At 39.3% G+C, this 12973-nt stretch overlaps 1 protein-coding gene across 1 annotated transcript; it reads left to right on the top strand.

Annotated features, from left to right (window-relative positions):
* Positions 1-1459: 1459 nt before the first annotated feature.
* On the top strand, positions 1460-3574 carry LOC145577727 (uncharacterized). The gene is made up of 2 exons (XM_081635185.1): positions 1460-2072; positions 2193-3574. Exons 1-2 carry the CDS (start codon positions 1460-1462, stop codon positions 3572-3574), a joined length of 1995 nt encoding a protein of 664 aa, XP_081491311.1.
* The last annotated feature ends 9399 nt before the right edge of the window (positions 3575-12973 follow it).

A 12973-nucleotide genomic window follows, 5' to 3' on the forward strand; every position in this document is an offset into this window, starting at 1 on the left:
CACTACTTGACAAAATTGTGAGTGTTTGGCAAAATAATAGTTAGGGTAGCTTTTAGTTGCGGAGGTAACTTTAATGAAAAGTCAGAAAATTTAGCTTTTGAAATTGGAGGTAGTTTTTGAGGTATCTGTTGAAAATTTAATCTATAGTTTTAAAAATAAAATGTTGATTTTTATATGTAATAGCTAGTCAACCGCTACTTTACCGAACACTCATATCTAAATTATTTATCTTCACAGCTAACAGCTAACAGCTTGTTGACAGCTAGCAGCTACATACACAGCTCACAGCTACCTCCACAGCTACAGCTACCTTCACAGCTATATTTTGCCGAACATGCCCTTTGATTGGAACCAAAAATCGAAAATAGCAAAGGGATTGTTAAATACCGCCCTCAAATATCTAACTAACGCCCGCAAAATAAAATATTTCCTCCGTTTTTCTTTTATTGCACCATAAGGACTTTTACACTATTTACTTAATCTTCTTTGACCATCTTTTGTGATTTATCCATTAGGAAAAATATAGTCATGTGGGATCTAGTTAGATTCGTCTCGAAATCTACTTTTCAAATATCAATTTTTATAATTTTTACAAAAGTATAATTAAAGATATTAATAGCCAAAGTAGTGCATTGGCAAGCGTGAAACTCCTTATGGTGCAATAAAAAAAGAACGGAGGATGTATGTTTTACAAATTTACCCTTGTAGATATAAACAAAAAATTTACCCTTACAATCATAATTTTAACCCCCCACCACCACCACCACTATAATTTACCACTTATCAGTTATCACCTTATAACCAGAATTCACTTGTACACTCTCTCTTTAAAAATTTTCTCTCTCTCTAAAGAACCACCACCACCACCACTGTTGGGCCCGTATTACCAAGCAACCCAATATGTCTAGGGCATTGCTCAATAATCAAAAGATACATTAAATCAAGCAAGACGGCCTGATTGGAACAAGTATGGCAAGTAAGATCAGAATATCAATCATGAAGATACTTGCCAAGAATATACTTGCTGAACAGGGAAATAGAATAAATCAAGAAGAACTCCCACGCTTTGAATATATTCGATATCTTTGTAACCCTAATGGGTCCTAAGTATAAATAGCATAGTGAGACATCATAATACTCATGTATGTTCCCATATACATTAATATAAACTGATTATTTCACTTATGCTCTCGGAATCGTGTCCTTGCTGAACAAGGAGCTCTGTCCTTACTCAATATTGTATCTCTAAACTCGTTCTCTTTTAAGTTTAATTGCTTATTTACTGTCTTATTGTTGCTCTTGGTTATTATATTTCATATTTATGGTTTGATTGTTATTACCCCTAAATCCCTAAGCAAATTCCTAGATGCCTTACTAAGATTTGCCTACAATTTGGCGCCCACCGTGGGGCTGATAATCAATTAACCTGCCAAACCCATCAAAAACCAAGACAATCACCATGACTGGACAACCAGTACCCTTCACCATAGCCGAAATCAATGAAGGAATGAACGCATTCCGTCAAACTCTAGACCAGCAAAAAAGCCAAATCGAAACATTGTTAGCCCAGAAAGTCCAAACTGAAGCCAAGCTTACCAGCCTAACCAGACAAAATGAAGCCCTCCGTAGCCAAATACAGTCAGTTTCATCCAAGACTGTTAACACCCGAAAAAGCACTGAAAGCATAGCCATGCAGCTTGATATGTCTGGAACTTTCCATACCCCTAGTAACGGGGAAAAAGGTTCTAACAGCAGGGAAGACACCCTGGATTTAGATTTCATTGATGTAGGAAACTTCAAGAAAAGCAAGCAGGAAGGAACTGAGGAAGGAAGGATAGAAAAGGTAGTCAAAGAATACCTCAAGGCGTTTGAAGCCAAGATTGCAAAGATCCCTGGAGTGCCAAAGCCCGTGGAGGAAGAGGCGGCAGACGGCTACATAGAGTCACCCTTCTCAGAAGAGATCGCCATGGTGGAAGTGCCAAAGAGGTTTAGCACACCCAATATGGCCATGTACGATGGAACAATAGACCCTGATAAGCACGTGTCCCTCTACAAGCAGAAGATGATGACTAGTTCAATCCCCAGAGATATCAGAGAAGCCATCATGTGCAAAGGCTTTGGAGCCACATTATCAGGTCCAACCCTAACTTGGTTCATTAATTTAGATAATGGGACAATTCGATCTTTTGCAGGGATGGTGAATCTCTTCAAGATTCAGTTCGCCAGTAGCAGGAAAATCGAGAAGCAATCCTCAGATCTATACCGTGTCGTGCAAAGACATGGAGAGACCTTGAGGGATTATCTTAACAGGTTCAACAGGGAGAAGATCGGGATACACAAGTGTGATGCCCCCACAACAATCGAAGCCTTCAGAAGAGGATTGCTAGATCATAGCGAACTCTATAAGGAATTAACGAAATATCCCTGCACAACCTTTGAAGACGTACAAGCCAAAGCTATGGCACAAGTCAGATTTGAAGAAGATGTGTATGCAAGAAAGACTCCAGAACCAGATCGCCAGCCAAGAGGGAGCAATAACTTCCCCAGAAGGGATCATCGCTTCAAGCCGTACCAGCGTTCCCGTTTTGATGAAGGGTCAATCAATGCTGTCGAGGGAGAATTCTCAGATTGGAGGGAAGATCCTGAACTCCCACCTAAATTGCATGAACATTGTTTCAATGTTAACCCTGCAGGTGTAATCCGAACCCTGAACAAACTGGGAGATACCGTGCAGTGGCCCAGAAAGAGTGACAGACCAGGAGAAAAGAAAGATCCATCAAGATGGTGCGATTTCCATTCAGATATTGGCCATACAACTGATGAATGCGTCGCGCTCAGGAAGGAAGTTGCTTACCTATTGAAGAAAGGCTACCTTAAAAAACTCTTGTCAGATAGGATTAAAACTTCAGGAAGAGAGAATGAATCCAAGCAAGGTGGCCCCCCACCTCCTCCTCCAATCGTCAAGACCATCTGCTTCATATCAGGAGGGTCAGAAGTGTGCGACCTAACATATTCAGCAGCAAAGCGGCATGCGAAAGAAAGCCATATGGATCAGCCCGATAGAAAAGCAAGGTCAAAAATGGACATCCAAATCATGTTCGAGGAAAGTGATGCAGTAGAAGGTCATCATGATGGCCTAGTGATTTCACTCCCAGTTGGAAATTGCATGATCAAGAGAATCCTTGTTGACAACGGAAGCTCCGCGAACATCATTATGCTCGATACCTTGAAACATATGAACATTGATGAGAAGAGCATCATCAACAAGTCAACAATGCTAGTAGGTTTCAGAGGAGAAACCAAGAAAACAAGCGGAGAGATTACATTGGCAACTTATGCAAAGGGGATTTATCTGCAAGTCAAGTTCCTGGTGATCGATACATTATCATTATATAATATGATTCTGGGCAGACCATGGATACACGAAATGAAAGCTATCCCATCTACTTATCATCAAGTCATCAAGTTTCCTACAAGGTGGGGCATTCAAGAAATTAAAGGGGATTCTAAGGAGGCCAAAGAATGTTACAAGATCGCCCTGAAAGCAACATCCGTAGAGAAGAGTTCAGTATAACAATCAGAGGGTCAACTGGGCCAAGAAAAACTCAGTATAGCGGAAGAGCAAGAAGCAATAGAGGTCCAGATGAACCCCGACCATCCAGATCAGAAAGTCAGGATAGGATCAGAATTGAGTATAGATCTTCGGCAACAAATCTCAGAATTCTTGGAAACTGAAAAAGACGCGTTCTCTTGGACTCACGAAGACATGAAGGGAATCCCTCCAGATGTGATCACTCACAAATTGAACGTAGATCCTATGCATACAGCAGCGAAACAGAAAAGGAGAAAGTTCGCACCAAAAAGGAACAAGATCATCAATGAGGAAATTCAAAATTTGTTGAAGACAGGAAAGATCAGAGAAGTAAAGTACCTAGAATGGCTCGCCAACGTAGTAGTTGTAAAAAAAAAGAACGGAAAATGGAGAATATGCATCGACTTTACAGATATCAACAAGGCCTGCCCAAAATACCCTTTCCCATTACCTCACATTGATGCCATGGTAGATGCAACAGCAGGACATGAACTACTCTCCTTTATGGACGCATACAGTGGGTACAACCAGATCCTCATGCACAAAGAAGACCAAGAAAAGACGGCTTTCATTACTAGCCTAGGAATCTATTGCTACAGGGTAATGCCTTTTAGATTGAAGAATGCAGGAGCAACATACCAGAGGTTGGTAAACAGAATGTTTGCAGAACAAATTGGGAATACAATGGAAGTCTATATAGACGATATGGTAGTCAAGTCCAAAAAGGCAGCTGATCACGTCAAGGACCTCAAAGAAGCCTTTGCCATCCTGAAGCAGTACGGAATGAAGTTAAATCCTACAAAGTGTACATTCGGAGTACAATCGGGAAGTTCTTAGGTTACATGGTGACACAAAGAGGAATAGAAGCTAGCCCGGACCAAGTCAGGGCCATCCTGGATCTAGAGCGACCAAAATCAAAGAAAGACATGCAGAGCCTAACAGGGAGAATAGCAGCACTGAATAGGTTCATCTCCAAATCATCACACAAGAACAAAGCTTTCTATAAAGTACTAAAGAAGAACAAAGAGTTCAAATGGGAACAGGAGCACGAAGAGGCATTTCAGAAGCTGAAGGAGTATTTAGCCAACCCCCTGATACTCTCCAAACCCAAAGAGGGAGAACCACTTCAATTGTACCACGCAGTATGGGAAAGCACGATCAGCGCAGTCCTCACCAGGGAAGAAGACAAGGAGCAATTTCCTATCTACTATGTAAGTAAAACCTTACTCAGCACGGAAACAAGGTACGCTTCCTTAGAGAAAATCATCCTAGCTTTAGTCACCGCTTCAATAAAATTACGCCCATACTTTGAAAGCCACTCTATACGTGTACGAATCAACTATCCCATCAAAGCCATCGTGAGGAAGCTAGAAATGTCAGGGAGAATGGAGAAGTGGGCTCTACATCTCAGCAGGTACGATATACAGTACGAACCCAGAACCGCAATTAAGTCACAAGCTTTGGCAGACTTCGTAGTAGACTTTAGCCCAGCTCTTGAAGAGGAAGCACAAAAGGAATTATTGGCCCTACAGGAACCAAAGGCTACACAGAAATGAACACTCCATACAGATGGTGCGACAAACATATGAGGTGTGGGTTTGGGAATAGTGCTTACATCGCCCCAAGGAGACAAAATAGCACAGGCAGTAAGGTGTAACTTTAAAGCAACCAATAATGAAGCCGAATATGAAGCATTAATCACAGGACTGACAGTGGCAAGAGACATGAAGATACAACACCTAGAAGTAATATCAGACTCTCTACTCATCGTGAATCAAATCAACGGGGAGTACGCAACAAAAGACGCCAAGATGATAGCCTACCTGGAGGTAACAAAGAAACTCATTAAGGAATTTAAGGTATTCAAGATAGACCAAGTAGCCAGAAACTTGAACATTGAAGCAGATGCCCTGGCAAACTTGGGATCAAACATTAGCCCTGATGAGTTCGGAGCTATCCCACTAGTACACGTACTCTCACCAGCCATAGAGAAAGAGTCGACTATGAACGTCTACGAAATATAAACAGACCCTACAGGGGAGGAAGATAGTAGCTGGACGAAGCCTCTCAAGGATTATCTCACAGACAAAGTAATTCCAACAGGGAAGGTCGCAACTCAAGCACTTGCTCTAAAAGCTTCTAAGTATTGCCTAATTAGCAACGTGCTCTTCAAAAAGTCAGCAGTAGGTCCCTTCTTACGATGTTTAGAAAAAGGAGAAGCACAGCAAGTTCTACAGTCCCTACACAGCGGCGAATGCGGAAATCACTCAGGAGGAAGGAACCTAGCCAACAGGGTACTCAGAATGGGATACTACTGGCCCAACATGAGGAAAGACGCTGGAGAGTTCTCCAAGAAATGTTTGGCATGTCAAAAACACGCACCTCTAACACATAAGCCATCTGAAGAGCTGCACCCAACACTGACGCCTTGGCCGTTCATGAAATAGGGAATGGATATAGTGAAGCTGCCTCCATCATCAGGGCAAAGAGTATACTTCCTAGCAATGACGGATTACTTTTCAAAATGGATAGAAGCAGAAGCATACAAGGACATTAAAGATAAACATGTGATCTCATTTATCAAAAGGAACATCCTAAGCAGATTCGGAGTACCAGCAGAAATCATTACTGACAACGAGTCCCAGTTCATCAGCAACAAGATAACAAAATTCTGCAAGGAATGGAACATCTTCCTTATCACATCTACACCACGATACCCACAAGCAAATGGACAAGCAGAGTCAAGCAACAAAGTCCTAATCAGCAACATGAAGAAGAGACTGGAAGGCGCAAAAGGGAAATGGGTAGATGAGCTACCCAGTATACTATGGGCAGACTAAACAACCCCAAAGGGCGCTACAGGACATACACCTTTCTCACTAGTGTACGGGTGTGAAGTAGTCATTCCAACAGAAGTGGAAGTCCCCACTGCAAGGTATGGGTTAATGACAGAAGAAAGAAACCACGCCGAGCTGATACATAACTTGGACGTTGTAGAAGAAATCAGAGAGGATGCAAAAATGAGAATGGCAGCCTACCAGCAAGAAGTAGCAAGGTCTTTCAACAAGAACGTCAGAGCAAGAGTTTTCAAGATAGGAGATTGGGTCCTCGGGAAGGTATATGAAAACACAAGAGAGGTGAATGCAGGAAAGCTAGCACCCAACTGGGAAGGACCCTACGAGATCATCAAGGTAGTAAGCAACAGAGCCTACAGACTCAAGAGTGCAGAAGGAAAAGAGGTACAAAGAAGCTGGAACGCAGCACACTTAAAACTCTATCATTTCTAAAGAACGAAGGTATGTAGTAGTTGTCCCAACCTTTCTTTTCGTCTTTACAAAAAAACAAAAAAAAAAAAAAAGAAAAACAAAAGGCAAAAAATCTCCAACAGCCAGATGCAGCACGAAAGGTACTCTTCTTCACTTAAACTTAGTCAATTCAGTTTATATTTACTACGAATACTGACTTAAGCATCGGAGGACCGTTGGGGAAACCCACAGCCACCCCTCACCCAATTCTGTTTTGCAAGGACAACAACTACACTACCATACGGAGCACAGAAAGGCATACATTATTGCAAGCATCTATCCCTGCAGAACAAGTAAACGCCAACAACGAATACATGTAAGCATTATTACACCCATACTACAACTGCAATATAACTGTAATATAACTGTAATACAAAGAAAAACACAAGCCAACACAAAATACGCATAGCATAACAAAATATTAAAATTACTTAGTTGCAAAAAAGCAACAAAACAGGCAAAGCATCCAGCTGCAGCAAGGCAGCACAAAAACAAAATATCCAACTGCAGTAAGGCAGTAAAGCCAAACACAATTCAAAGAAAATAAAAATATTTCAGAACAAATAGGTGACACAGCACCATTGAAACTAATTCTCCCCAGTATTATCAGCAGGGACCCTCTCTTCAGCAACGGACTTCATATCTTCAAGGCCATCCTTAGCATCCTCATTCATGGGAGAGTTGACTTCCTCATCAGCATAGCTCAACAGAAATGTGCCAGGAGCAGTAGTCCCCTCAGGAAAAGTCTTCTCAAAAGCAGCCTTCTCAGCAGCATAGTCCCATGCTTCATGCTTCCCTTGATGATAATCCTCCATCATCTCCAAGCGTGCCTTCCCAAAGTAGTAGTTAGCCGCAGCAAGAGAGTCATTCGCAGCATCCTTCAAGGTACCCTTCAACCCATCCCGTTCAGCAAGGCACTCTTTGTGCTTAGTCCGTTCAGCCTTCAGAGCATCAGTAGCAGCCTTATACTTGTCAGAAAGGGCATCACGTTCCTTCTTTATGGCATCATAAACCCGAGTGAACTCTGATACCTTGTTCAATACACCTAAGCACGACTGAAAACTCTGCACAAACACACAACGGAGTAAGGATAAAACAATCCGTCATTCCCATTTTGTTAATTTTTTTTTTTTTGGGAGTATACTATACCTGGAAGGATTGCACAACAGCCTCTTGAGAAAGGTCAGCAAAGGTCTGCGAAGACTGGCGCTCCTTAAAGGCCGGGAAAAGCAAAGTGCCCACCTGAGGAGCCAGAGATTCATAGGAGAAATTGGCAGCATCAACATCAGCAAGTATCTCCAATTTCCTCTTAAGGTTAGTACGAGGCGGAGGTGGAGGAGGGGCACTCCTCAACAGAATCACAGTAGCCGGAACATCCTCCGGAGTCCTGGATGAAGCCCGCGATCTGATGCGACCCAAGATGGAAGAAGAGCTAAGCAGATCATGGGACCTTAGTGACCTAGAAGTATCTACGAAAAGCAAGACAAATAAAAGCAAATTCAGCTAGTTACAACAAAACAACAATACAATTTCAACAACAAGTACCAGAAAAGTCCAACAGATACGAGAATAGACACACAGTAGTACAGTCTCAACAAGGCACAACATCGTAACAGAAACAAAAACCAACACGAGGAAGAGAGACATACCTTGAGACATAGTAGGGGCAACTTTTTGATCAGAGTCAGAATCGTCCAAAGACTCAATCTGGACAACCACTTCAGGCTGCGTCAACTTGATAAAATATCTCTCGTCCGCACTCAGCTCGTACAACTTATCGATCAGAGATGGAGATTGAGAGCGCTGCTTCAATTTACTCACTGCAACCATCAAGCAAATAAGCCCAAATCAACAAAGAAGGAAAACAACACAAAGAAAATAAGAAAACAAAATACCTTCAGCTTCAACAGTGTCAATAAAAAAATCACAGTCATCACCCAACGAATCAATCCTCACAAAGAAAAACTTGTGATACCACTTTTTATCAAACGCCTTCTCCAGATCTGTCACCAAAGGACCAACACCATCCTTCAAGCGAGGACCAACACCATCCTTCAAGAGAAGCCCAACTCGACCCTTGCCACTGGTCCTAATAGTTTAAGGATAGCACAAATCCCTCACATCCAATTCTATACCCAATCTCGCACTCAACAAGTCAAGAATTCGCAAAACCCTCCAAGTTTGGGGCAACAATTGACAAGGTGAAACCCTAACCCTAGACAGAAATTGACGAATAAGGGGAGAGAAAGGAAATGTATGCCCAATTACAAAGGGATACTCGAAGAAACACACCCAGCCGGGGGCAGTCCAGTCCGCCCTTTCCTTAGAAGATGGAATTTTCACCACCACTCCATCAGGAAATCGCGCAACAGCAGCGATTCTCTGAACATCCTCCTTCGTCATATGAGAAGGATAGACATCCTTAGCAGGGAAAACGTTCTGCGCAGTAAAAGTCGACTTCTTCACGCCCTCATCAACCCCAGCAAACACTACTTTCACAGCGTCACCCATCGCAAAACACAAGAGAAGTAAAAGAAATAAAGAAATAGAGAAAAACAGAGAAGAGAGAGAAAATATCTGAAGAAAATTCAAAATTGGGGCAAAGAAGTGAAGTGATTTGATGTAAGCCTGCGCACCCAATAAATACTGCAAGGAGAATAAACCGCCCTTCACAGTTATAGAGGCACTTGCCTTAAAACTGTCACCACGATCCTCATTTTTGTTAACCGTTGAAATAATTTCCAAAATTCGAATATTTTTCCAACGGCTTCCTTTAGGTAATTTTCATCTTCAAGGCTTGAACATAAAAATTAGGGGCAATTGTTGGGCCCGTATTACTAAGCAACCCAATATGTTTAGGGCATTGCTCAATAATCAAAAGATACATTAAATCAAGCAAGACGGCCTGATTGGAACAAGTATGGCAAGCAAGATCAGAATATCAATCATGAAGATATTTGCCAAGAATATACTTGCTGAACAGGGAAATAGAATAAATCAAGAAGATCTCCCACGCTTTGAATATATTCGATATCTTTGTAACCCTAATGGGTCCTAAGTATAAATAGCATAGTGAGACATCATAATACTCATGTACGTTCACATATACATTAATATAAACTGATTATTTCACTTATGCTCTCGGAATCGTGTCCTTGCTGAACAAGGAGCTCTGTCCTTACTCAATATTGTATCTCTAAACTCGTTCTCTTTTAAGTTTAATTGCTTATTTACTGTCTTATTATTGCTCTTGGTTATTATATTTCATATTTATGGTTTGATTGTTATTACCCCTAAATCCCTAAGCAAATTCCTAGATGCCTTACTTAGATTTGCCTAAACAACCACCATTTACCAAGCCACACCACCTCCTTATACTAGCTCTATATAATTTCGCGTGGAAATGCCGAGGGCCTAGGGGAAAGCGGTCGTCGAAGGAGTCGCCGGAAACAAGATCGGATTTTTTTTTTATTTTTTTATTTTCTGGAATTGGAAGAAACACCCAATTATTTCGCCAGATCAAGGCTGAAACGCCTAGAAATTTTGATCTCCCATACGGTTATTTGAAAGATCTAGCATTTCAACCTAGATCTGGCGAAAAAAAGTGGGCGTTTTTACTTTTTTTTTAATTTTTTTTTTAAATTCGCATGTTTGAATCAGTTGGTTGTTGTTATGCAATTTATGCATGCTTTTTACTTCCATTTCGGCTTGTTCGTGCTGTTGATATCTTATCTTTTAATTTGTTGGCTTCTTATCTTTTGGGGAGCTTGCATTCGTGGTGTTGTAAGCATGCTCCTGTTGCTACTTTGGTTAGATTTGTGTACTTGGATTATTGCTTAATCTAATTTAATTCCCCCTTTTCTTAAAAAAAAAAAAAAAGAATTCATATTTTTTACAACTGAAGATAATGAACTGCTTTGAAGACGAAGTCAGACTATGAAAAAAAGATAGCTAGGTGGTTGGTGGTTTTGCAAAATTTAAATTATTTGTTTGATTTTGAAAATCACAATGGTTGGTGGTTGAACGTGATCGTTGGATGTTGGTGCCTGGTGAACACTAGAGAGAGCGATTTAAACTTTTGAGCAGGGTAAAAGTGTTAAGTTTAGGCAAAAATAATTATTTTTATAATAAGGGTATGTACGTCATTTTAGGTTATTTTGCGGGCGTTAGTTAGAGATTCGAGGACGACGTTTAGCTTTCCACATAGTAAATCGTGTATTTATATGGTAAATATAGATTATTTATATTAATAAGTAAAATTATGTTTTCAAAACTTGTACGGAGTATGATTTATGTAAACCGCATTAGGCTATAAAAATTTGCAACATATTCTAGCTTGAATTTGAACAAATTAGATGTAGTGAGAAATTTGGATCGAATTGAAAAATTGAAAGTCGAATTTTCTTTTGAATTGAATTAGATTTGGCCTAAATCAAAATCAAAAATCGAATGTCACCCCCTAAAAACTACTACGAGTATGTAGTTTGGATAATACACACATTGATATACCTTGTATTAAAAAGTGTTGATCTTGTGGCCTGAAGTTATACATTGAAATCTAATCATAATTATATATGTTTAATTGTGTGTTCAATTTACCTTTTTAAAAAAATAAGTTTCATGGTTAATCAAGATTAATTTAGATTTGCAATCACATTTCTATAAGATAATCAAGCTACTTTGCAATCACATTTTTGCATTCTGTTGAATCTGCTCTGTCCAAAACGGTAAAACAGACTCATGAGAAGAGAAATGTAGGGCTTCCCAAATGATGATAAGAATGAAGAAGAGAGCCACAATTTTGAATAGATTCAGATCCATGATTGATTATTAGGTCGGTTCTTAAAATTATATTTCCTTAGTTTAATTGTATTTAAATTTGTTTTAAATTTTACTTTGAGTATAGATACAACATTATAATGTTTCCTATAAAACAAAGTTATAGAAAGAATAGATTAAAAGGAAAATGCATTGAATTCACCTCTTATATTATATGCACTCACTCACTATTTTGCAAATGTGTTTCATTTTGTATCTTGTTACAAAAGAGTGAGAAAATTAAAAAATTCACTAGTTACAAGTGTTATACAAAGCCAAAGATCTTTTCCAAGATCCATATATATATATATATATATATATATATATATATATATATATATATATATATATATATATATATATAAACACATCGGTTTAAGTCCCTCTAAATCATATAAATGAGTTGTGATCCGTTGCTGTTAGCAGATTAACTGCTCTCTTCTCTGTTTCTCACATTCTCTTTCTAGTTTGATTTATTTTTAGGAACAATATCTCCCTTTCACTTACATTCCTTTTGTCTAAATTCTTGTTATCATTTGAGGCTTAAGATGACGATGACAAACCTTCATTTACCGTTGATTGAAGAGATTTTGTCGAGGTAGTCGGTACACTTGCTACTTCGATGCTGAGTTGTTTGTAAATCATGGAAGGAGATAATTGATGATACCCCAATTTGAAATGAACCACTTCTAGACCTTCAACAAAATCAACAAAATATTTTTCATAATAGAGATGTGTACGCTAAGTTACACTTAAGAGTTGTTGATCCATTTTCATTAATGGAAATTTCATGGTTAATCAAGTTTCATGATTAATCAAGTTTAGTGAGGATTTTGGAGTGAAGTTGTAAAGAGGTGTACGGTTATACATTCTTTGGAAGTTTTATTATTTCCCGCCAAAATATTGTGATGGTTCATGTTTTTTTTATCAAAGTTACGATATCGGAGATCGTTATTTGTATTTTTTTAATGTTCCTGCTTGTATATATTAGGATAATTTAATAAGAATATTTCAACATTTGTCCCGTTCTCCTAAAATAATACAACATTTTAATTAACCCTAAATAATCCTAAATTATTATGCATTTTTCAATCTTCTTAAAACGTCGCCTTTTTTCGACCATTTAGACAACCCTAAACCCATCATCCCCACTTGTAGAGTAGAATGTAAACATCAATATTACTACAACCATTATTTTTTTTTGGTATTTGGAGAGTCAGGACAGGCTAAGAATCGATCTCATTATTTCCTGGAATCG

This window comes from Chenopodium album, chromosome 14 (assembly GCF_948465745.1).
Source record: "Chenopodium album chromosome 14, dcCheAlbu1.1, whole genome shotgun sequence".
In the NCBI taxonomy this organism is placed as follows: domain Eukaryota; kingdom Viridiplantae; phylum Streptophyta; class Magnoliopsida; order Caryophyllales; family Amaranthaceae; genus Chenopodium; species Chenopodium album.